Here is a 27759-nt window from a genome sequence, read left to right as displayed (position 1 = left end):
ATTCGTCACTCCACACAACGTTTTTCCACTGTTCGATTGTCCAATGATTACTCTCCTTAGTGAGGCGTCGTTTGGCATTGACCCGTGTGATGTGCGGCACCCAATCACCTGACCACGTTAGAAGTCCGTGAGTTCCGTGGAGCGCCCCATTCTGCTCTCTCACGGTGTCCAATGTCTATTGAGGTCGCTGATATGGAGGACCTGGCAGTAGGGGGCAGCACAATGCACCTAATATGAAAAACGGATACTTTTGATCACATAGTGTAAGAAGCTGGTTATTTCTTTATTGCTTCCTTGGTTGATGGCCACAAAGACGTGTCTCTGCTCCTGGTAAAGGTCCCCAATATTGTCCTATTATTGGTTTAGGAAACATTTCCGATCTGACGAACTCCCAGCCGCAAAGTTCTATTCATAGTAACTATTTGATGCCAAGAATACCAACCATAACCAGCGCGTTACAGGACGGTCACACAGGTGACAATTATACTTTTGTTCCACATGGACATTTGTCCTACTAAGAATCTAAGGAAAAAAATCTACTAAGTTCACGATGAAACCGGCCGGGGACGACTTGAGGATATTTATATTATTGCAAAGTATTTACAGTGTACACATAAAAAGTGCAGCCACACTAACAAACACATACTAGGTTAGGAAAGGTTCACATCTGCGCCGGTGTCCGTTCTTATGGTCCCTCTGAGGACTACAAGTATGGAAAAACATATAGCAAAGATAGCAAACATAAACAGGGCCCCTTGGGAACCCACTGATCCCAAAACTCTAATATAATAAATAGAACATAGACAGGAGGGGAGAGGAGGGGGATGCAGCTGCATATTCTTTCTCTTTGTGTTGGTGAGCCTGCAGGATGTTAGAGAGGAGGGGCAACATAAGTGTGGAGACATCTGATTGGCTCAGAGCAGAGCATGGTCTAAGCCCGCCCACTGAGCAGGCCTGATAAGAGGGAGACATAAAAATGTCTGCAAAGGCACAGCTGGGACTGTTCAGCCTGCATTCACAAACATAACGTGGTTTTCGCAGCTTTATTTCCTCTTTATTATGTTTTATAACATTATACGCCATTAATTTACTGCCAAATAACAACATATTTTCCCAGCAATCTCCTGACCTCATTCACACTCGTAAATCACACTTCTGTGGATGATAGAAGCATCAGCATATTCTCCTAATAATGTGCTATTCCTAAAATGAGCATCCAGAATATCATAGACTACAGCACGGTCTGAAAGGCTAGACATAAAATCATTCTTAAAGGGGAATCCCACCAGTTCACAATTCGCTTTGTGTAGTACCCTTCCCCAAGGAAGCATTTCACAACGATGCGGGCCTTCTGGATGTGTGTGGCGCCTCGGTCCCCAAAAGTCCTGGACCCCATGTAAATATTGAGACCAATGAGTGGCCTCAGAGGTCGCAGGAGAGGGACAGGTCGTGTCACTCACATATGTCACTGTGAGCAGTTACATCGGGTGCACAGGTTACTGGACAATGGAGTGTCAGGGATGCCAAGGTATGTTGTTTTGTTTTCTTTTATTGTTTGTCCAATTCCTGGACATCCCCTTTAAGGATAACCCCTTCTAGAACATTGGGCTGTCACTGGTTACAAGTCTAGTCTTTTGTTAGACAGTTTTGGTAAGGTATAAATCTGTAGGAATAAGACAGCAGGGTCTGTAAAACACTCTTTGGAAACTTGCAGCAGACAATATGTCCTCGGACACCTGTATCTACCTGCATAGAGAATAATACAGAAATATCCATACTGGTCACACTGTATGTCCTGGACGGGCCATGATTTGTGTACTGAATAGCAGCACACCCTCGTGTAATGAAGATGTATGTTCCATAAGGTAATGGCATAGAAGAAATGTCAGCGTTGTATTGAAGCCCCTTCTCCGACTCCTCCAGAGCGCCCGGTAATAGTCACTGACAATCCTCCTCTCTGTACCATGTCTACATGTGCAGCCTTGTCACAAGGAGAGACTGACAGAAGAGGATGGAAGACATATAAGGTGCAGGCGGCCTAATGGAGCGCTGTGTCTCCAGGCAGAATAAAGAAAGACGAGAGGGGAGGACAATGTGATGGAGAGGAACAACATATACACCCGAATACAACAATCTGATCCATGACATCTCTATCTATCCATCTATGTCTCTCTCTTAGACTTAGGAAATATTTATCTATATCTATTTACTATCCATATCCAGCTATTATCCATATATGTCTCTCTTATACACACATATATATATATTTGTATCTCATGTGATTAGAGTATGCCACCGACTATCTCTTTAATGATCTTTATCTATCATATCTACAATATCTATCTATCTCACAATCTGTATCTATCTATTCTTCTGTCTATTATCTACTGTATCTCCTATCTATCTCTCTCTCATATACATTATCTGTATCTATTTATCTTATCCACAATCTGCATGTATGTATGTATGTATGTATGTATCTAATCAATCCACAATCTGTATCTATCATATCTATCTATCTCCTATCTATCTATCTCCTATCTCTTGTATGATAAGTGAGTCTGCCCGTGACTATCTCCATAATGAAGTCAGTGAATTTGTGCAAGGTTAGTGAAGTATGATAATGGTGCGCACGTGCGGACAGATGTTAATGGATATTTCCAGGGGTTTACACAGAAGCTGCTCAGGATCTGTATCTCAGGATGGGCAATAAAACCTCTGTATCTATGTGTCTACTATAAACGCCATGTCTTCTCTTCCTCTTCATGCAGTTATATTCCATGCTGCCCATTATATTGATTTGATTTCTCTTGCTTATATAGCACCAACATATCCCACAGCGCTTTACAGTCATTGTCATCACTCATTATGCCACTCGGACTCACAATCTAAATTCCCTATCAGGATGTCTTTGGAGGATACCAGAAGAAACCCACACAAACGCCTTGCAGATGTGGTCTTTGATTGGATTCGAACCCAGGACTCCAGCGCTGCAAGGCTACAGCCGGAGGTCAGGATCACAGCTGTGCAGGATAAACCTGAGAAGGTAAATCATTACAGTGGCTCCTTCAGTCTTAGGATCAGTAAAGGTCCCAGAGGTCAAACCCCCACCCACAACGGCTTATCCTGGCAATATAGCATTACTTTATGAGATGGGAAAGCCCTTTAAGCTGGCCAGAGACTTGTTGGGTCAAAGACCAAATTAAATTGGTGATTTACACCTTTGGCATCCTAATACTATAATCTATGGACGCGCACAGCGACCATCTACCTCCTGATCCTCTTATCTCAGGGAACACTACAGAACTGAACCAAAAACCACCAAACCTGTTCAACCTCTTCTATACAGATATTAAGAAGAGTAGCAACCCCCACCACCATTACATTGTTAAAGAGGACCTTTCACCACCCCATGGAATTCTTTAATACTCACCGCTCCTCTGACTCTGATAAAATTGGAATTTTATCTCTAGCCCCTGCCATTCCTGAGCAATCAATTCTTTTATTTTCAGCACAATTATTCTCTCTACTGTCAGGTGGGAGGTTCTAGGCAGGGACCACCCACCTGACAGTAGACAACCTAATTGTGCTGGAACTACCTGCACAGATTGCTTGAGAACAGTGGGGGCTAGAGGAGAAATGGCAACAGCACCAGAATCAGGATGCAAAGATTTGGAATCGCTGGAGGTGATGAAAGAAAGAAAGGAATTGCTTGGTGTTGTTAAAGAACAGTGCCACTTTTACCCAATGGCTATATCCGGTATTGCAGCTCAGTTTCATTCTGATACTAGAGATATAAAACTAACAAATGCCTTGACTTGTATGCCAGAAAATGTTATATAAGTATATAATTTTCTCCATACAGGCTAGTGTCAAGTTAAATATATACCGCTACTATAGGAGAACAATACGAAGTCATTAGACGCTGTGCACAAAATACGCTTTAAGGGAACAATGAGATCTACTGACCTACACTCTTTTGGATTATTTCTAATAGCCGAGCTCTATAACATATCCTCCGTGTGATCTCATGCTATGCCGTGCCTTGATCCCATTCATTCCTGTGCTGAAAGGGTTGCAGTAGCTATTTCTGTCTGTGAATGCCCATCTCCCAAGGCTTTATCTCTTTGAAGCTTGTGGGCAGGAGGCCGCACTTGGCAAATCAGTAAGAAACGCCATTTCCCCTGCAAAAATACAGGTAAAATGCCTTGAAAGGTTTGCAAACCAAATATCCTGAATGAATTACAGCACGACTGTGAAGCCGGCTACAGAGAAGAAGCTGCTGAGGGCGATGAGCAATGGTTTCTGTACTCACCATCTCCATTGTATGGCAAGAGATACAAGCGGCAGGTGTGGGCAGACATGGTACGGCATGTCTATCGGTTCCCACTAAGTGCATGCACCTACAGATCCGCTGCTCAAGTGCCTCTTATAGGTTATATTCCTCTCACAACCGTTCTTTAGAAACCGCTCAAGCCCTAAAATAACAATGGACAACCTCTTTGAGAGCTACTTTGATCTAGTATAGAGGAAAACTAGAAGTATAGCATCTCTCATGTATATATATATATATATATACAGTATATCTGGGCAAAAGTTTCTCAAGGGGGGAGGGGGGGGGACTATGTCTCCTTAGGGAGATGATGCCTTTAACATGATCATACAAACATAGAGGCTTATGTTTATGATAGGAATGGTGTAATTACATGATACTACCACAAGGGGGTTAACTGTATCTAGCCAGCAATATAAAAGGAGTCATTTAATACCTGGGAAGTATCTGCCTCGTTTTACACCATCACACTGTAATATACTATGGAGTGGCATTAGGACAACCCCATTTCCTAAAACCTAAAAATTCGGGTGGTAATTTTGATGCCATGACTAGCACAGCATAGCATGATGCACTCACCACTATGGCAGCTTTCGATCCTTTTTACTATATTGGTCCTTAAAGGGAATTGGTCAGGGATTTGGAACATTAAGACTATGCACAGGTCCTTATGGAACAGGGGTTTAGTATCCCAAATTGCCCTGTTGTAACGCCATATGCTTATACTCACCCTGCGCTGTACTTGTACCGGCGCAGTCCTTCATGAAGTCAGTGGAGTACACCTCGGCAGATTCACCTTTACTTACAGTTTGCAGATAGGGACTGCAGATGGGAAAATCTGCTAAATAATGCAAAATATAAGTCATATATTGACCAAATATAGTATTGCTGCCAGTGGCATAACTAAAGTCTTGTTTGCCCCGATGCAATCTTTTGTCCGGGGCCCCCTACCTCATCCCTATAGCGAATTGTTGATAGTGATGGTTACGGGTTCTAAGGCGTTTAATCCACTTTAATGTGGTTCGGGTAATCTGTGGGTCTCCTTGGCTTATGGATCAGATGGAAGCTGCAATCTCAATACTGATGCCAGTGCTTATGGGCCCCCCTGAGGCTCCTGGGCCCTGATATGACTGCACCCCTCAAGTTATATCCCTGGTTGATGCTTAAGTACACACGTGCGCTAGCAAAGTTGCCTGAAACAACAGGTACGCTCTAAAATTGGTAAGAAACGTCCTTCTAGCAGGGTCTACACACAAGATGCTTCCACCTGCAAAATGGCTTCATCCAGCTGCCACATTACAATCTGCAGGCCTCACACCAGGAAAGATGAACGACAGAAGTAAAAATCTATACTATAAAGCATCAAATATAATTGAGAGCAGTAACCGAGATCTCCTCTCCTTTCCAGGCGTAGCATCGGGCAAGGACCAGACCACTCCAGCTTGTAAGTAGAATAAAATCCATTTTGGTTTATCTTACGTACATTGTTGATACAGAAAGAAAACGGTCTGACGGTCTTTTCCATAAAGAGCAGTACAGTATTGATCCAGTAACCTTCGTACCACCGCAGATGTCAGAGCACTGTAGCATTACATCAGCTCTCTGCCCACGAAATACACAAGGTGGTCTCCCCAGAGAAAAGATCACAGCGAAAAAACTGATAACCTGCACAGTGTGAGGTCTCATGCACACGAGCGAGCGTGGAGCCAAGGCTCTTCCGATGTTTTATAGGACCTGCTCTATAAATATAGCAATGTATTACGCGCGTAATACACTGAAAGCATAGGGAAAAAAGCCTCCCATTGATTTCACGTATGCCGGCTCCCATTCAAGTCAATGGGAGCTGCTTTTTACGCGCTCATTCTGAATGTCTTTTTACGATCAGAATGAGCGCAGCGTTACATCGTGTGAAGGCTCCCTAATATGGGATCCAATGCACCTTTACCATGTGTGTTGTCACCCAGCTTTCCAAAAGTATCAGAACAATGGATAACTGCGGGATTCAGACGACCTATAAAAGCTGAGATACATAGCTTCTATTGATGGTCACCAACTAGTGACATGAGGCGGTATTATGGCACTGTCATACTGCTTCTGCACTGTGACCCCCAATTCATTAGGAAAGCCAAGTGTGCATTTGGCCTGGCATACATCAGTATAGCTCTGATCAGCTACATGGAATAGCACAGCAAGTTGCACAAATGGCTTTGCCCGATAAAATAGAACCTATAAGTGACAACTGCCTATACTGTACTGCCTTTATAGTGACATGCATTGAGGCATTTGCTGGAGGCAAATGTCAGATAATCTTCTGATGTTTACCTCTTATTTACCATATATATATATATATATCAGTTCCAATCTATACAAACAGAATATATACATACTGATAAGGCTAGGTTCACACCTGAATCGGAGTCTGTCCAGCACAGAGGAAAAAATAAATTCTCCAAATCCAACTTTTTATTCATTTTGGTGAGATCAGGTAGAGCATAATTGGGTATATTCCCTCGATTATCATTAGTGCTAATTATTTAGGTCACTCCCCTTTTACAGTATGGGTATGTGTTGGGGCAATGCCATGTGACCTGCTGAAGACCAATCACAAGCCTCAACAGTCCCTGACGTCAGTCAGAAGACCCAAAGACAACAGGGAGTTGCGTTGGAGCCCAAGAGAGGTGATACTGATTTTTTAGGTTTGATCAACTCCCCTGGGTGTCTGATGAGACGCCAGAGTATTATAATAACAGTTTCGGTCCGAACGAACCTGCAGGTAGAACCTTGCAAATATTTTAATAACCGAAGTGACATGAATAAGTCACATCAGTTTATCCCAGTTGATGGTTAATGGTCCAGCCGTATTATCAGATATTAAAAAAAACCCATAAAGCCCCATAGACCTCATTATAATCACTGGGGTCCCTCAGGCTCCATTGTTGTCCGTCATTAGGAAGATTTTTCTTTATTGTTTAATTTGTTCTTCTGTTCCTACGACAGAGCAGAGGGACGGATTAAATGACAGATAATGTGAACGCACCCTAAATAGGGAAAACCAAAAAGATTTCTCTTTCACACTTGGGTAGGGGTTTTATAAAAAAAAAAAAAAAAAAAAAAAAGTAAAAAGGGAATCAGACATTATGACAGATCATGCGTTTCTGGCGTTAGCTGTCGTCCTGTACCAGCACTGGGAACATGGCTCCCCCCTCGCACAGCTGGGTGTAGATCGCTCTGAGAGGTAGGCAGGAGGCCGGGGCGCTCTGACTCCAGGATTCGGCTTCAGCAAGCAGCTCTTCACTGAACACCTGGGAGAGATCACAGCTTTACTCTAATGGCTCATTACGGGGTGAAGGTAGCGCTGCAGCAATTACACACTACTAATGTGAACAAAGGAGAAGACGTCTACGCTGTAGACTCGAGAACTAAGTGATCAACAAATGAGGAGAAATAAGGAGGCAAGAAAATCACACAGAGATAGAAGAGGGGGAGAGGGAACAGACTGCAAGTAGGTAAGAGAAGAGCGACAGATAGGGGATAAAGGCGAGAGAGGGAAAAAAGACAGAGAAAGTGATGGGGGGGGGAGAGGCAAATAACAAGGGGTTAAAATGCACTCAAGAGACAAAAGGAGGGTGGTGGATGGTGAGAAGACACTTGGGGGACCAAAAGATACAGGAGAGAATTAATGGGGAGCCAAAAGACACACAAAATAAACAAAAGTGATGGCTGAGGGGTGCAAGGGAAACAAGTTAAAAATTACAGCAGGGACAATGATATAAAAAATATTATATTAAAATAAACAGGCCCAACAAGGTTAGAGCGCCCCTGAGATGTAATATAGTCCACAATTACCTTGTGTAAATGAATCTTCTGCTGCAGCTCCATCACTCTCAGCCGGCTGCAGGTCAGCTCGCGAAGCTCGCCCGGATGGGTATAGATAAGTATGGGAGGAGAGCGGCTACACAGCGAGGGGCAACCTACCGGCTCTAGGCAAGTACTACTGAGAGAAAGCTTCTCTGCCCAAGTCTTATATTCTTCTGTCGCTGTATAAGGTAGAAAAATAAAATATATGTTGTTAAGATTAACTGGAAGAAAATATTTCTGCACATAAATGATAGGATACAACGGTCCAGATGAAGGCTACAATCTGTACGTGGCACCTGAAGGGACGCGAACTCTAGAAATGACAGATATAAACAAGACTACCTTGTCTTCATTGTGTCTTCAGCTGCAGAGAACACAGGGATGACCTTCAGCTGTTTTGTTCTATTTTCACCTTGGGACTGGTTTAGGGGTCAGGGCATGTCAGGATAATGGTTTTGCCCTATTGCAGAGGGAAGAGGCTCCTGCTGCAGCCAGTTCTCTTACAATAAGGAAGAGCACAGGGAGCATGGATCCTGCTGACCTCTAACCTTGTTATGGAAGACAACAATGCTGGTCAACTAAAATAGTGGCTCCTGAAGGAGTCGGCAAACACCCTCCAAGGCTACATGCACACGATTGTTGCATGTGCCTGGTTTGTGGTTAAAGGGATTCTACCATTAAAATCAAATTGTTTGTCAATCACACATAGGAATAGCCTTAAGAAAGTCTATTCTTCTCCTACCTTTAGATATCTTCTCCGCGCCGTCGATCAGTAAAAATCCTGTTTTTCATCTGTATGCCAATGAGTTCTCTCGCAGCACTAGGGGCGGGCCCAATGCTGCCAGAGAACTCTCCAGCGCTGCCTCCATCTTCTTCAGGAACAGGGTCTTCACGCATCTTGTCCTGGCACTGGATTCAAACTTCTAGGTCTTGGGCCTAGGGCAAAGCCAACTGCCCGTATCCGCGGCCACAAGAAAATGGCCGCTTACTGTGTAAGTGGCCATTGTCTTGTGGCCAGCAGGCATGCGCAGCCGGCTGCCTGAGGCCTAGAAGTTTGAACCCAGCGCCAGAAGAAGACACGTGAAGACCCCGTTCCTGAAGAAGATGGAGGCAGCGCTGGAGATTTCTCTGGCAGCATTCGGCCCGCCACCAGTGCTGCGAGAGAACTCATTGGCATACAGATGAAAACTGGGATTTCTACTGAACGGCGGCGCGGAGAAGACATCTAAAGGTAGGAGAAGAGTAGCTTTTAAGGCTATTCCTACGTGTGATCGACGAAAAATTCGATTTTAATGGTAGAATCCCTTTAAACGGCACATGAAAGACACCAGTGTCCTGCCTTCACCTCCACGGACCTGTCCTAAGTTTTGCCCCTAGCTCACGGCTTTATACACAGGCCCATGTTAATACAAGGGTATGTAAAAGGCCATAGAGAATAATGGGTCAGTGTGCTAGACATGAAACACAAGGCTACAACACTGACCAAGCACACGGTCTTGTGCATGGAGTCTAAAACTAATATACAGTATGTTTATCTCAGTGTCTATGTGGTCTCAGATACATAAAACCATCGGTATAACATTTCAGGGAATTGCCATTCTGCAACAATATTTGTTCACATCAACGCATCTAGAATAAATCAACTTTGCACATTCTTACTAGAGATGAGCGAGTATTATTCCAAACTACCGTTTCGAATAGCATGCTCCCATAGGAATGAATGGACGCAGCCAGGGCCGACGTCCTGCCGCTTAACTCCCTGCGCGCCGACCGCTCCCATTCATTCCTATGGGAGCGTGCTATTCGTGCTTGCTCATCTCTACTCCTTACCATTATCTGTACAGCTCCTATGTAAAGATATGCACCTCCAAACTACAAACCATTGCTGCAGAGATTTCAAGGGGGTCTTCTGACTCCTTGGACTGGCATTGGGGGAGATAAGGAAGAGGGAGTTGGATTTCAGCTGCCTAATCCTTTGTTGTTGGGAAGAGAAGATCCTGACAATGTCTTCCTTTCATCTTCCAGGTTAGGGCACTTGCATCACTTGACCAAATCAATGGTGCACATGTATGGAGGACTTGGGCGAGATAGCTGTCAGCGAACCCTCACTTGGCAGACAGCGCTTTCGTGTACAGCCTTTCATCTATCTTCCACTGAAGAGTCGGTGGAGGGTAAGACAGTAGCTTATGTGCTTTAACACCAAGATATATCATGCCTACTTCTGGTTGCCCATAGTTCGAGACGACCTTTAAAAGGTTAATATCTACTAAAACACAGCGGCAGATGACGCGGCTTCTATCCTTCGCCCATAAAGATTATCCAGTGCCAAAGAAAGCCAGCAATAAAACAAGGTTATTAAGAGCCAATACGGACAATCGGTACAATAGTTTCTTCTCTGCCTTTCCTGGAATTACATTTCTCAAAGTGTGGTCGTGTATGAAGAATATACTTTATGTTCTGTGCGGCCATAATTATATCCCACCAGCTGCAGAGCTGTAATAGCATCATTTACCGGAGGAGACGTAGAATTTGGGAAGGGACGAGGAAAATGGTCATTATCCAACATCAATAAGAATGGATTCTATCATGTAAATGCCAGTAACATATTCCATATAATAAGGACCAGAACTGGAAAGTAATTTACCCGGCAATAGATTTTAAAGGGCATCTCTAGAAATCTGTATGCAACCCCTTCAGCGAGGAGACTCCAACTTCACTAAATGCAGAGGTGGCTCATTCATTCTATGCTGCAGATTCGGACTGGACTACAGGTGACCAGCTGAAGCCCCTAGTGGGCCCCGACCTACCCTGGCACAGTACCCTCATTGTACTTCATACAAATACTCATAATATATAGGGGGCAACACGGTGACTCAGTGGTTAGCAATTGTTTGTGACTATCACGTAGGAATAGCCTTAAGAAAGGCTATTCTTCTCCTACCTTTAGATGTCTTCTCCGCGCCACCGTTCGGTAGAAATCCTGGTTTTCTTCGGTATGCAGATGAGATCTCTCGCAGCACCGGGGGTGGGCCCCAGCCCTCAAACAGCACTGGGGGGGTGTCCCCAATGCTGCGCGAGAACTCTCCAACGCCGCCTCCATCTTCTTCAGGAACGGCCTCTTCATGCATCTTCTTCCGGTGCTGGGGGTCAAACTTCTAGGCCTCGGGCGGAGCCAACTGCGCATGCCCACAGGCCACAAGAAAATGGCCACTTACTTACTGTGTAAACGGCCATTTCTCTTGTGGCAACGGGCAAGTCTATTCCTATGTGTTAGTCACAAAAAATAGCTTTTTAATGATAGGATGCCTTTAAACCACAAGCCAATTGACAAACTAAACAATAATAAGGAGTTTTAGGACTATGATACTGCCCACAGAAGTCAATGGAGTAAGGAAGAGGAGGAATTGAGGAGAGGGAGGCAGAAACACAGGCAAAGAGAAGCTGCTGCAGCTAGCGGTAAGTTTACTATCTCACTCCGATTCCTTGATTCAAATCAATATTAATCAGTACTTTTCTATATTTTCCTATATGGTGCTGCTGCAGAATAAGTGGCTGAAAGTTAGGAAGCAGACTCTCCTATATTCTCCATGTGTTGTAGAGAATACTGCCAGTCTTTCACCCAAAGCTCAAGGACTATTGAGAATTAGAAATAGAGCCTGCAGAGGGGAAAACTGCTACAAATATGCAGGACGTGGGTCATATAATGGACAAAAATAGCATTACCTGGTGCACCCTGAAGAGTCATCTCAAAGTTTAGGTCTGCTTTAGCTACACAAGTCTACAAGTGGCTGCAATTGCTGTGGATTGTGCAGGACAAATACACAGCAGACTACAGTACCAGGCAAATGGATGAGACTTCAGAACGCGCCATATGTTGTCTTTTTTATGCACAGGAATCCTTGCTATGGATTTTATAACCCAGAGGATGTCAATTTATAATGCAGATTTTACCACTTTCCCTATAGCAGGGGTAAGATCTTGCAGATTTGGGATACATTTATATTGCAAATAATATCTCTTACTATTCCTATCTAACACATCAGGGGTTACAATCTTGCTTGAGCAGTGTAGGATATTATAGCCCCCCCCCCCCAGGCCACATCCTATAACATACCAGGTCTGTAGGCCTTGAGAGACTGTACCAGACCTCTGTATTGTAACAACGTAATGGGTCCGGACAGATGTATTGTACTACATTTACTAATAATTGCCATGTGGTTGGATTTCATTAAGCCTCCACAAGTAACATCTTGGTCATGATGACTTTATAGTAGTCACGTTGCATTGAAGATGCCGTATGAAATACTCTATTATAATTCAGGGCTCTGTTTGGCAAATAAACTGGGATTTAAGGAGCAGATGGAGACTTCTTATGATTCAAATGATGGATTGTGACTTCAAAGCCTCCCGACGAGGGCGCCCCACACTACAATGTCTGGCCAGATCAACCTGCCGTCACTTACCCAGCTGGAGATTCTGCAGCTCCGATTGGTATTTGGCCACATCTTCATGTAGCGCTTCCAAAAGCAGTAGAGACTGGTAATTCTGCCAGCGCGCCGGACCTTTAGAGACCAGAGAAATGTCAGTCTTTCAGATGTGATCCATTACAAATGTCAATATCATTAGCAGACTCCGCTTTCTGATCTACAGAGAGGAGCCTCTATTCTCCTTTCAAGACATGGAACTTCATCTGGAATGCCATGTCGGATGATATTAGGCCGCACTGTGGTGGGTATAGATCTAAAGACAATACGTCCTGGCAGATGAATGGTCTGATGTCTTAAAGGAACACTTACTGATACATAGCGCAGGGATGGATGGAGATATATATATAATATACGCCCAGTAAATTTGCATGAGGATGGTATAACTAAAGCGACTAGTATCACTTAAAAGTGAATGTCCACCCTATTATAGCACATCAAAAAAATAAATAAATTGTAAATCTGTGCCAATCAATTTTTCATTATAGTTTTATAATGGTTGTAGCTATGTTTTTCTGATACAGAGCTCCAAATCCAATGCATTGACTTGAGTTCACTAATAAACACTGTGCTACCCCAAGCAGCCTCTAGAGGGAGCTTACAATATCATTGTTTGATCAGTATGCTTCTAAGCTCCCTCTAGTGGTGACTGCAGGTAGTCAAAATGTTATGTTTTAAAACTATGCCTATGTAGAGCCTATAGCAAGCCAAATACAGCTCCAAGATTAAAGGGGATGTCCAGGATTTAGGTTTTTAAGGCCTATCCACACCGATCAGCTGCAAGGGGCTGCTTCCAATGGCCGTACTATACATGACAAGGGGCCATGACCGATTAGTTATTTATGACCTACGCAAAAAAATAAAGCCAAAAACCTATATACTGGATAACCCCTCTAAGAAATGAATCAGTACAGAACTTTTTGGAGCTATTTAAAGGGCAGGACATTATCACCTACTGAACTCCTCACTGCAATCATGTAATGTAACCCCGATCCTTCTCACTAGTAGAAGTTTATATAGAGCCGTGTTGGCCACTGTCACTCCATTCAATGTCTATAATGGGTGCAACAGCTTGCCGTTTCCATCAGTCCCAGTTTAATGGAGTGGCCGGGCACATGCACGACCACTGCTCCATCTCCCACCGATCTCATATTAACCCCTTCCCGCCGATGGCATTTTTTGATTTTCGTTTTTGACTCCCCTCCTTCTAAACCCCATAACTTTTTTATTTCTCCGCTCCCAGAGTCATATGAGGCCTTAATTTTTGCGGGACAATTTTTTCTTCATGATGCCACCATTAATTATTCTATATAATGTACTGGGAAGCAGGAAAAAAATTCAGAATGGGGTGGATTTGAAGAAAAAATGCATTTCTGCGACTTTCTTACGGGCTTTGGTTTTACGGCGTTCACTGTGCAGCCAAAATGACATGTCCCCTGTATTCTGTGCTTCGTTACGATGCTGGGGATACCAAATTTATATGGTTTTATTTACATTTTGACCCCTAAAAAAAATTCCAAAACGGTGTTAAATTTTTTTTTTACTAAAAGTCGCCATATTCCGACGGCCGTAACTTTTTTATACATAGGTGTACGGGGATGCATAGGGCGTCTTTTTTTTGCGGGGCTGGGTGTACTTTTTAGTTCTACCATTTTCGGGAAATGTTATTGCTTTGATCACTTTTTATTCAAATTTTTATCAGAATTAAAACAGTGAAAAAACGGCGGTTTGGCACTTTTGACTATTTTTCCTGCTACGGCGTTTACCGAACAGGAAAAATATTTTTATAGATTTGTAGAGCGGGCGATTTCGGACGCGGGGATACCTAACATGTATATGTTTCACAGTTTTTAACTACTTTTATATTTGTTCTAGGGAAAGGGGGGTGATTTGAACTTTTAATACTTTTTATATTTTTTTTATATTTTTTTTTACTTTTTTATTTTTTTTGCATTTATTAGACCCCCTAGGGGTGTTGAACCCCAGGGGGTCTGATCACTAATGCAATGCATTACAATGCTAATGCATTGCAAAAAATCATCATCTCTTTTGCAGGCTGTATACACCAGCCTGCAAAAGAGAGAATTTGCAGACCGGCTGGGAGCCTTTAACAAGGCTCCCGGCTGTCATGGCAACGGGGGGTCGGCCCTGGAGCATGCTCCAGGAGCCGGCGATCCCTGCCAAAATGGCGGCGCCCATGCGCCGCCGGGAAGATGGCGCCTCCGGCGCCTTTGACAGCAGCGCCGGAGGGGTTAATGCCTCCGATCGGTCCGGGGACCGATCGGAGGCATTAGAGCCGGTTGCCTACTGCTTAAAGCAGTAGACACCCGGCGGCTATGACGGCCGCCCGGCTCCCGGGCGGTCGCCATAGTTACAGACCCGACACGCGCCGTACTATTACGGCGCATGTCGGGAAGGGGTTAATGACCTATCCCGAGTATACGCCATTAACACTGAAGTCCCTGCAAACCCCTTTAAGAATTGTGAACAGCATTACTCCTTTAAATCCCAATCACCATCTTTAAATTATTTTACCAATATGCCCCGGACACCTAAACGAATAAATCAATTCCCATCAGATTACTAATCGATTGTGACAAGTTAGTAATGTGGGAATTTTTCATTGAATAGATGCTTCAGTACAATGTGTACGGCCTAAAGATTACTGTACCCAGTTAGTGCTGCATCATACAATAGGAACGAAGCCCGTGATAAATAACGTAACCAGAATTCATTAGGAGCGACAATTCACTAGAAGAATTGCACAGCAATATATATTTATAGTAGGCCCGGCATAGAAGCCACGTCCATTATTAACATGAGTCACTTTCTATGCAACGCTAGAACACTCCAGCTGTCCGCAATTTTCTTAGAAGGTAGATTAAGCCATGTCCATAGTACTCGGGAATTAACACGCAGCGTCGCATATTTTTACACACTGTAATACGCTCTCCAGCAGGGTCCTGTGAATGACTTCTGATGAACGAACCCTGCGACGACTGCTGAAAAGGGGTTAAATCCCCGCTCTGCAATCAGCCTTCGTGACTGATGGATCCTGGGCAGGCTGTAATTGAGGTGAGACGGGCACTGTGACTCATGTAAAGCCACCGCATAAAATGGACCCGCTACGTGCCACACAGAATAATGTGCTCCTGCTTCTCCTAATGTGGATTCACACCACGCAGAAGTTGAGCGGTCATCGTGACACGCCGAGCGCCGTCATGTGCAAAGCAAGAAATAGATATAGAATAGGCCTACAATTTTGTTACCGTCTCCTTGCACAATAAACCTCCAGCAAGGAGAGGTTTAACATGTACACACGCTTAATTATTAAAGTGGAGGAGACGCCTGAGCCGAACGCTTATTACAACGTAATTGACTAAGACATCCTTCCAATATTTATAGATCTTCTCTCGCCTGTGAAGCATTTGCAGACTAGAGGTGGTGGTGTAGAGATCATGATATTCGCTGTCGCTCGCTCCCTCACCTGCTCCCTGCCAGTTATTGGCAGAGTCTACACTTTGCTTCCAGCTTCTGACCTCTCGTTCCAAGCGCTTGGACTCGTCCTCAATCTCGAGAAGGCTTAGCCTGGGAGCTTCGGGAACAAACTAACAGATAATTAAGGAGAGCAACATGAAATCTTAATATCGTAAAATCGCAGAGCGGCGAGATGTGCAAGAGGCTTAAGAAGTAATAGAGTTGTAAAGGAGATGAGTTGTAATAGTGCCTGCGAATAAAATGATTGAATGGAATAGAGCAGATCATTTAAAGAGAACCCGTCATAATAAATGGAGGTAATGAAGAAAAATCAATTATATTGGGATATTGATTGATTAGATTTCTTCTTTATTGTAACCAATCCTGAGATCAGGTTAGGTAATGATATATGTGTCTACGTCTGTATTATATTACTGTGTATTATCCTGTATCTGTATTACTAGGCTGCTGTAACAGGCTGAAAGTTCCCCAATGTGGGACTATTAAAGGATTATCTTATCTTAATGTAAATACTTTGTACATCTATATGGTCAATCCAACCTCCTCAGGGGCTTCGTGTACGCTAATGCATATAGTGAGGGGTTCATTAGTGCACGGGAGATCTCCATGGGAGAACCCGGCAGAAGGATAACTAGGGCTCAGATAGGCTGAGCAATGCATCAGGGGGTGCACTCTGGGGGTTGTCCTTAAAGAGACTTTCCAGAACTTATACATATGGATGGCTCAGGATAGGTCAATATGTGACTGGTAGGGGTCTGACACTCAGGGACTCTACAAAGACGCTCATTCAGCTCTAACACAGTGCTTTGCTTGGTATTGTCTTGTTTATTTTAATGGGACTGAGACACTGCTCAACCATGTGACCAAAGAATGTGAAATAGTGCTTGTGAGCGCTGCGGTCTCTTCAAACAGCTGATCTGTGTGGGACCTGGGTGTCAGATCCCCACAGACCACATACTTATGTTCCATCCTAAGGACAGGTGATCAATATGCAAGTCGTGAAAACAAACCTATAATCATCTACCAGAGCAGAGATGATAATTTCCAATTACTATAACAAGGATCTCTTAGGATAGATCAGCAGGGGTCTGACCGATCAGATGTTCGTAGAGGCTGGGGAGGTCGGGTGAGCTCAGCAGATACTTTAGTACTTATCAAGCACAGAGGCTGTCCTTAGTAGTGCACCTCAGTCTATGTGACCATGGCCTGTGATGAGGCGACAGCATGCAGGGACTGCCACAGCTGCAGCGCAGAATGCGGTCAATTTTAAAAAGTATAAATTTGAGACATCGCACATGCTATTTGCAATACCACATCGCCCCCACCCACCTCCACTGGTGCTCACTGAAGTCCAATAACTACAATTATTACCTCGAAGAAACGCCTAAAACAAGGAAAGACTGTACTATTAGTTTGGTAAATTTCACTGCATCAAAATATATCTTATATTGAAATAATGGGATCCAACTCCCAGCACACCCACTGATCAGATGATTAAAGGGGCCATGGAGCTATGACAAGGGATGAGGCTTCTTCATTGTTTATCAGGCATATCCCTGTATATTTTGTAGGGGTTGTCCCTGGTATTACAGCTCAGTCCTATTCACTTGAAACGGGCTGAGCTGCAGAGATGTAATACAAGACACAGGCACTTCCATGTTATGCAACTATGCATGTCCAATAGTAAAAGGGAAACAACACCCTATTCTCTTTATTCAGCTGATCAGTGGGGGTACCAGGCGTTATCACGCAAAGGATGTTAGCAGGGGTGTCGCTGCAGTCTCTTGCAATTATGTCACATTCAACAGTCACGTGGTACAGCAGCAGCTCAGTCCTGTTCAAGTGAATGGGACCGAGTTGCAATATCAAGTCCCTGTGCATCGTGAAGAACACTGCAGCCTCTTCACCCAGTTGATCTGTGGGGGGTCCCATATTGGACAAATATTCGTGACCTATTCAAAGAACAGACCACCAATATTAAAGTCCCACAAAACCCTATAATAACGCTCGACATTACTTTCTCTATAATGTAATAATGTCATTATGTATACTCAGGCATAGATCCCAGTCTACAAATCCAGACTTTCCATGCACAGTCATGATGAGTACGAGTTCAGAATTTAACCTGTGTAGGTTGAGGCTTGCAAATATCAGCATAAATGAATGCAATGTGTTACAGCTACAGAGACTCGGGGACATTGCTGCCCCCTTACTTTATGAAACCTCTGCAGCCAGCGTCAGATTTCATTAGGAATTTGAGTCTTGCAGCTGGGTTTGCAGGATGAGCCTTGTGATATACATCTATTAACAGAACCTCAGTACGTTTTACAATGGCCTATTCTCTAAGGACCATTGGACAGTCCTTTTACGTCACTCAGCAGGAACAGGATACAGTTGTTTGCAGCCTCTGTATAAATGAAGGTCTGGAAGCAGGAAGATGGTCTTGAATTGCATAGAACTTCTCCCATAATCTATAAAACACAGGAAAACAGTATGGTTATCTCAGTATGGAATCGCCAAACCCAATTTCCTCAGAGCCTCTTATTGCACTGAACATAAAAGACTTTACCACATTCCTTGTAAGGGAATCGAACACGTGAAATGTGCATTACGTAGATGCTATTTGTCATATGTGAAAAGAAACATAAAAGGGCTGGGCCGCTTCAGAAAGAAAACCAAAACCGAAGGCTTACAAAAGAAGGTATAAAGGGTTGTCTCAGGACAGACAATGATGACTAGGATATGCCATTAATGTCCAACCAGCAAAGGAAATTGCTAGAATGATGTGGCAGCGTGAGAAGGAAAGCTACTATTTATAGGTGGATACAGATCAGACACTGATGGCTTATCCCAAGCGATAAAAAAGAAGGAATAACGCCCAATTACTACAATAAGTATACATTTACCAAGTCAGTAATATAATAATCACAAGTGGCAGCAGCAGAGAGAAAACCGGGCTAGTCCATGAAACTGAGGCCAAACACACCTTACATTAGAATATACTGTATATACCATTCAGAGTGAATAGAATACCAATAATCAACACAATGTCGCAAAGTGCACCGTTAATACCAGGTCTAACATATCTAGCCATTTGTGTTGGGAAATATACTCAACTACGTATACAAGCAGGAAAAAGCAGGAGCAGAAGATGGCGGTAAGTATCTAGTTGTCATATCCTTGGAGCTAAAGATACATGTGCATAGCACTAGGGACAAGTGTCAACAGCTCTTTGTTTAACACGGATGTCCTTATTGTGGTCGGGTTATCTTCTCATACATGTAGTGTCCCCTCCTGATAACCAGCCATGATGTCCTTATTGTGGTCGGGTTATCTTCTCATACATGTAGTGTCCTCCTGATAACCAGCCATGATGTCCTTATTGTGGTCGGGTTATCTTCTCATACATGTAGTGTCCTCCTGATAACCAGCCATGATGTCCTTATTGTGTCCGGGTTATCTTCTCATACATGTAGTGTCCTCCTGATAACCAGCCATGATGTCCTTTCTGTGGTCGGGTTATCTTCTCATACATGTAGTGTCCTCCTGATAACCAGCCATGATGTCCTTATTGTGGTCAGGTTATCTTCTCATACATGTAGTGTCCCCTCCTGATAACCAGCCATGATGTCCTTATTGTGGTCGGGTTATCTTCTCATACATGTAGTGTCCTCCTGATAACTAGCCATGATGTCCTTATTGTGGCCGGGTTATCTTCTCATACATGTAGTGTCCTCCTGATAACCAGCCATGATGTCCTTATTGTGGTCGGGTTATCTTCTCATACATGTAGTGTCCATGTTTCTGTGTACAGCATGTAGCCATCTCCTTTGCTCACACTGAAGTTAAATAAGAACTAGGCACTTCTGCATTCACCACGGGTTCGGCCGCCTTCATCTCCACTGCATTTACAATGTTAGTAAAATAACCCCTGTTCTCAGGATTGGTGGGAGTCAGACCCTACTGATCAGCAATTTATCCTCTATCCTACTATGAAGAGGATAAACATTGTTTGCGGCTATGGCCTTTAATAGTGCTGCCAACAAACACATAGGATTGACTCTCACCTGCTGCTCTTGATGTACGCCTGCTGGTATTCTGCTGGGAGTTTCAAAGTTGCTCTGTGGGGAGGTAAAAATAAATTGTCAAACTTTTATGAAGAGAGATGAACATCTAAATCTGTGTTTCATATTGATGGTGACCATTAAAAAGCCAGTAAGATTAGACAAGACTTTGCCCATGTCTTACACATTGTAGTCCTATACTACTATGTATACTATAAACCCTATGGTACTTTACTGCTATATACACACACATTACATCCTGTAGCCCTATACTACTACGTATACTATAAACCCTATGGTACTTTACTGCTATATACACACACATTACATCCTGTAGTCGTATACTACTGTATATACCCTATGGTACTTTACTGCTATATACACACACATTACATCCTGTAGTCCTATACTACTACGTAGACTACTGTATATACCCTATGGTACTTTACTGCTATATACACACACACTTGACATACGGTACTATAATCTTATACACATACACAAACTACAAGTAAAATAAATCTAACCCCTTTTCTTTCAGAGTTGACCGTCTTTGTGGTTGTGAAATCTCTGGACACAAAGTTGTGGCTGGTGGAGAGACTGGGTTTACCAATTCACTGCGTGGTCGGGTGACGCTCATCTTCGTCTCCAGTTGCTCGTTTTTACCACCGTCGTCTTTTTTAGGAGCTGGTGGCTCTAGAGGAGTTAACCGTGAAGACCTGCTGCTCGAGGCTCCTTCCCTAGGCTTCTGAACCCTTCTCCGATCAGGAATAGTCTTGTAAGGAGGTTTTAACTGGTAGGTTCTGGGTTTTGCTCCTCTCGGTACAAGTTTATCTAAAGCTTTAACAGGGACTTGACAAGAAGATGGCGTCTGTGCACAAGGCAGGGTTTTATGAACAGGTGGGTCTGTCTTGCTGGTTCCTCTCACTTTTAAGGCTTTCTCCAGAGCTTTGTTCAGCAGTTCCACCTCCTGTAGGTCCTCCGGTGATGGGTGGTTCTCTAACAGAAGGAGAAATAAGCATATGTTAAAATATCTGTGGCAAGAATCATAACACTTGCACCACTGTCATTGCATTACTGGACTTGACACCAAGTCAGACCATTCGACAGGTTGTTGACATGTGGTCTAAGCAATATTCCATACATACATAGCCTGCAGCTGTATCCTCTACTAGTACTGACCCATATGATGCAACAGAAAGAGCGATGAAGAAGGAAGAATTGTTAGAATAATATGGTACTTGTTTAAAGAGGACCTTTCATGTTCTGTAAGATAGGGTGGGTTATAGATCATTGCAGAGCTGACTGTGCACACATTTCAGTTTTGCAGGTATCTGCCTTAAAAGGCTCAAGATCTTAAGGGGTTTTACTACTGGGACCCCAAAAGATCATGAAAACAAATCTGAATCCATAGTACTATGCATGCATGACTAGTAGAGATGAGAGAGTACTGTTCGGATCAGCCGATCCGAACAGCACGCTCGCATAGAAATGAATGGACGTAGCCGGCACGCGGGGGGGGGGGGGGGTTAAGCGGCCGGCTGACGTCAAAGCGGAAGTACCAGGTGCATCCATTCATTTCTATGGAGCGTGCTGTTCGGATCGGCTGATCCGAACAGAACTCGCTCATCTCTAATGACTAGAGTTACATTCACTTTTTGGGACTGCTGAGTCCTGCATTTGGCATCTCCATCAGTGAAATGAATGGAGTTGTCATACTGGCGATTCATTCATACAGCAGACTTGGGACTCCTGATCCTAAAGGAGTGATAACTTTCCTCTATCCCATGAATTGCACATAAGTGTTTGTAGGAAAGCCCCCCCCCCCCCCCCCCAAGGATATAGCTCTCTCAATTACATCTGGTTTCCTGGGGTAAGATTTTAGCTATACCTTGTATATACATTATCGAAACAGCTTTTAAGAACAGGTAATTCAGAAAAAAGCGGTTTTTGCAATTTCAAAAATACTAGACCGTAACCACCCACATCCATCAACACATCCTCCTCCACATACTTCTAGCAGTCAAGAAATGAACACTGCCGATTCCACAGCCCACAGCTTTTCCAACATAGTAATGCTATTAAAAGCTCAAAGTCCCATACGCAGAGATCCATTACTACCAACACCCGCTAAGTAATGCAACGGCAGTCATGTGGGCATAGGTCAATAAGCAAGACATCTACCAGGGGCTCACAGAGGGTAACACACTCCCGTTCTCACGATTGCAGAGACCCTCACTGATCAGCCAATTATCCTCAAACCTATGGATACAGGGTTAATATTCTTCATGGCATAATCCATACTTCTAAGTGGATCAGTAAGGAAAGGCAGAGCTTCGCTGATAAAAATATGACTAACCAACACCTACTATTTCTGTATTCATGATATAAATGGCCGTCCCATCCCTTTATTGCACGGAGACATTGTAGCACCAGGCAGATGTGCTGGAGAGAATTGTAAAGATAATTAGAGATTTCAGAGGGCAACCCCGGCTGTCATTATATAAACAGTCGGAAAACAATACTAGCTGGAATAAACTGAATTAAAAAAAATGAATTACGCTCCGACATAAATTAGGACATTCATTTTGATTAAAGCTTCTCATTCTCCAGACAAATGGCTCTATAAATAGAAAGCAGAATATTATTTCTTCTGCTCGCAAACCGGGTGAAGAGGGAGAAGAGAACTCATCACCGAGCAGGGAATTAGCATACATTAACTTGTACTAATCTGAATACGTATTATAGCGGCTGTCTGTGAGATGGGCCCTATTGTCAGGGCTTCCAATCTTCTCAGCACAATATTGTGAAGTAATGCAGAAATTAAATGCCTTGCAATAGCCATTCAGGAGGGGATTGGTACCCCGCTGATTTCCTTTCTTTTTACTGTCAAATGTCAGTCCCTGTATTACTGTAATAAACCCCAGGGATGTTTAACCCTTTTGGCCCACGGACATAAGAATGAAGTTTTCCTTGGTTACAATTAGGTCCCTTTCTTTCAAAAGTAAATCTGGCCATATACAGATAGCTGTTGGGCGGACAAGCTATTCCCACCATCCCCCTTAAGACACGTGCATGCCTCATCTGAGCCAAGCATGCATGCATTCTCAGTAGTAAGTGCGGAATAAGCTGCCGCCAGACACCTCTGGTGCAAGATGACATTCCTCAGGAACAAAGGATTGGTCATTTTCCAAGTCAACCTACATGTGTTGATACCTTAGATCAGGGGTAGGGAACCTTGGCTCTCCAGCTGCCGTGAAACTCCAGCTGCCGTGAAACTACAACTCCCAACATGCTCCACTCACTTCCATGGGAGTTCCAAGAACAGCAGGGCAAGTATGCATGCTGGGAGTTGTAGTTTTGCAACAGCAGGAGCCAAGGTTCCCTACCCCTGCCTTAGATAATCTGCCCGTCCAGCTGAGATTGTCAGGTTTGGTTTCATCTAATTAGTATAACCGTCTTAGTACATTGGTGGCAGAGTCTATATACAGTGAAAGCTCTTTGAAAAGACCACCCAAAGTTGCATTAAACCGTAGCTTTCTGGGGGGTGAATATAGAAAAATGAAAATCCATCACAGAAAATGTGGTCTGGTTATGAAGGTGTCTTCTGAAAGAGGTGAGATCTTCTGCAGAGATTTCACTGTATATCAGGTTGATGACCTACAATAGGTTATAGACAGGAAGGTGACGTTTGGGACAACCAACGATTTAGGATCCCTAAAAAGCCACCTGTGTGTATTGGGTTAACAAGAATCTTTCCCCCATCTCTGTATAGTACTATTGGGATAATCTGGGAAGCATGATGATAATACATTAGAGGATCGGCACTTAAAGTGATTGTCCGTTGGGATAAGATGTCTGGCTAAATGGCCATAATCAACCCTAAAAATATGTTCATCTTAAGGATCTAAAAGCAGTAATCACAAGACAGATGAAGGCATGACTCTCAGATTATACTTCCTTCCACTCACAATATGATGGAAGCATTAGTCTGTCACATTCCCCCCACACATCTGTAATTAGACGTCAGCACAATATAGTGAAATGAGTGGCATTGCCAGCTGTGCCCACCTGCTCATCAGCATCAATCCCACACTCTATTCTGAAACAGTGAGCCTAAAATGTTTAACCCATTCCCACCCAATGATTATCCATTAGGGGCTTGACAGTACTTTTAACGGAGTAGTCTCAGAAAGATCAGCTTTGTAGGGTTCTGACCACTGGGACACCAAAGCTCAGAAGAATGGAGTCCTGCGTCAGCCAATTAAATGGATCAACTGTGGCGCCCTAGAGATCCATTCAAAGACCATGGGACTGCCAAAAGTAACCAAATGCCGTATTATAGCCATCTCTGGATGTCTCATCAGGCCTGTTGTAGGACTACAGATTTTCACCATCTACACATAACAACTCCGACTCAGCAGTCCTGCAGTGCGTTGAATGAAGCAACAGCAGAAATGCATGCCCGCCACTTCATTCAAACAGGCAAAACACAGGGTGGCTGAATTAGTGAGTAGTGGGGGTCCCGGATGCTGGACCCCCGACAATCAGAGCTAAGGAGTTCCTTATATGTATATACCCTACTCATATACCCTGCTACAATGTCATTTTTGATAGGCTAGGACTAATAGGGACAAGGCAGTTTTAAGATCTGATTCATTGAGGTTTACCAAAAAAAACTTGCAAACATATACGTAAAGTGTGAACCTGACTTTAGAAATCTAATTTATGCCACTACATTTGCCTAGTGATTGACTCAGCATAGCAGGAGTACCTCACACATCAGTGTACTGTGAATGAGATATAGGGGACCATTGCTATATCATTTGCAACACAGTTTTGGGTGACAACATATTTACGATTTTACTTACATAATAGAACAGATGAGATGTGCTGAAATAGAATTGAGGAAAGGTGCCAGAACAGTAGGATTTGTTGGCACATAACTTACCTTGAGGCTCACTTGCTACATCATCCATCTTCAAGGGCTCTGAGTGATTAGAATCCCTATAGAGAAGCAAAAACAGCTGTAATTACCGATGCTTGAACATTTTTTAAAGGGGTTATCGCAACCTCCAAGTCAGCTCCTGAAATCATTGGCCATTAGCCGCTATCACTGGGAAAGTTGCCGCCAGATAAAACATATTCTCCCTGCAGCTGATCCTACAGGGCATATGTAGTATTACATGGCACCCATTTAGTGTTTCATTCTCTTCTTACAGCTCCACTCCAGTCTACACATTGTACGTCATATTGCAGCTAAGCTCCAATCAAGTGTACCTGCTCATCTGATGCCAGTGGCCCTTGTAACTACAGAAGTAATACACACACACACCACTCATATAACATACCAATTGTCTAGAAGTGACCGCCACAGTCTAAGCTGATCTTCAAGTTGCTTCTCTTCTTCTTTGCATTTTAGAAGAGCCTTATTCAGCAGGGAGAGCAGCCTGTGAAAGGACAGATAATTGGTAAGGAGAGAAGGTTACAAATAGAAAAATAAGCCTATGCATCATCTTATATGTACTAAAATATATGCAGTTGTAACAGGACATAGAAAATAAAATGGATAGGAAAGAAAACAAAATGTCATACTGATGACTGATCCAAATTATAGGTCGTCAGTATCTAATCTGCGTGGGTCTGGAAAACCCCTTTAACATGACATATAGATATCTGAAGATTGAGGCTAGGTTCATACCTGGATTCAGGTTTCCGCTAGGGGACCCCATGAACGGAAACCTAATCTGCTTAAAAAAGTGGTTACCTCGCAGACCCCATAGACTATAATGGGATCTACCAGGTGTCCGCCCGAAAAACGTGCATTTTTTTTTAAGTGGAATGATGGATGGAATGCCCAAATGTTCAACAAGTGCAAGTCTGAATCCAGCCTAACTCACTGATTATACCTGTGAGAGCAGGATGAAGACAACATCTTTGGAACTTATGATCCAAACAACAAATTTCGGCTGTCGGTCACCTGAGGAAATAAAGAAAAATGAATACAAATAGTGAATATACCAGTAAAATAACAATAAACTACGGCAGCCTGTATTCTTCTGAATGGTTCCAAACTTCCCATTCACCAATATGGATACAGGAGCATCGTAGAGCAGCGCTGCTCGCCTGTTTCTATAGGTCCTCTACCCTGGTAGTCAGGACTTGCAGCAGGTATTCCAGTCTTGAGAGGTCATCAATAATAGATGGGCGAGGGTCTGTCTCTTGGCATCCTGGGCCAATCAGCTATTTGTCAAGGCCATTTACACTGGCTCATGCTGACAAATGGCACACTTGCTACAAAAAGTACACAACTCTCCATGGAGAAGCATCGCGGTTACTATAGCTAGCTAGTCGGCAGGGGTGCTGACTGCTGGACCAATCTGATCTAATACTGATGACATATCCATACCTCCCAATCGTCCCGATTTCCACGGGACAGTCACGATTTGGGTGATATGTCCCGCGGTCCCGGTTGGAGGGAGGTATGTCCCGATTTCAACTCAGATCTGCGTCCAGAGGACGCAGATCTGAGTTGAACACATATGCGGCTGAAGCAAGGAGCTGACACAGGTCAGCGCCTCGCTTCGCGCCTCTCTCCCTGATACATATGCGGCTGAAGCGAGGAGCTGACCTGTGTCAGCTCCTCGCTTCGCCGCTGCCGCCGGTCTCGCTGACACATATGCGGCTGAAACGAGGCGCTCTTCATACAAACTTCTTGCAGATGTTGTGCCTGGCAGGATTCGAACCCAGGACTCCAGCGCTGCAAGGCTGCTAACCACTGAGCCACCATGTTGCCCCAGTGCGCCCAATGTTTTAGTGACCAGAATTTGCAGCCTCAGGGTCACAATGAGACTCCATTCACTTCCATTGGTGAACAATTACAAGGGTTTGGTCTCATGACAGAAGTTGTCCCCCATCATGGTCACCTGATCTATTCTACACAACATGATGATCTACCACGTACAATTATTACACTCAGCCAGAAGAACGGACGTTAGGAAAGTGCAGCAGTAGTCACAGCCCCGCCCATTACCTGCCGCTAGGTCCGAAGCGACCACAGAACGTCCTGCAAAGCAGAAGACAAGCTCAGAGGAAGTAGAAGAGCGAGAACTACCGGCCATAGCAACGGTTACCATGCAGGGCAAAACTCTGCCGCTCCACCAATCAAAGAAGGCGACACAAGCTAGAGCAGAAGAAAGCAGCCAATGAGCGGCCACCTTTTAATTCGAGCGCGCAGGCGGGAGTTTTTTTTTTTTTTTCTTCGCTGAACTTTATATATACTGTACGCTGACAGTCCGTGTTGTCATATAAGTACAGCCTTGTTCGTGTTTCATGGTTCCTGTGTGTAAAATGCGTTTCCAGTCAGGCTGCACAGGCTGTGGACGTCACAGGGAATATATAGCATTCAAGCAAGTACACCTAAACAGTGTCACACCGGGGGGCTACCAAGTATAAGAGGAGTCGCACTGCGGGCTACCAAGTATAAGAGGTGTCACACCGGGGGCTACCAAGTATAAGAGGT

At 43.8% G+C, this 27759-nt stretch overlaps 1 protein-coding gene across 1 annotated transcript; it reads right to left on the bottom strand.

Moving 5' to 3' along the window:
* Positions 1-7485: 7485 nt before the first annotated feature.
* On the bottom strand, positions 7486-26172 carry TEDC2 (tubulin epsilon and delta complex 2). The gene is made up of 10 exons (XM_075286090.1): positions 26147-26172; positions 25589-25687; positions 25189-25244; positions 20765-21236; positions 20241-20294; positions 18566-18644; positions 16163-16283; positions 12655-12753; positions 8180-8370; positions 7486-7635 (listed from the first exon to the last, which is right to left on the bottom strand). Exons 1-10 carry the CDS (start codon positions 26170-26172, stop codon positions 7495-7497), a joined length of 1338 nt encoding a protein of 445 aa, XP_075142191.1. The 3' UTR covers positions 7486-7494.
* Between the last annotated feature and the right edge of the window lie 1587 nt (positions 26173-27759).

This window comes from Leptodactylus fuscus, chromosome 8, assembly GCF_031893055.1.
Source record: "Leptodactylus fuscus isolate aLepFus1 chromosome 8, aLepFus1.hap2, whole genome shotgun sequence".
NCBI classification, from domain to species: Eukaryota; Metazoa; Chordata; class Amphibia; order Anura; family Leptodactylidae; genus Leptodactylus; species Leptodactylus fuscus.
This window is presented reverse-complemented; position numbering and strand designations above follow the sequence as displayed.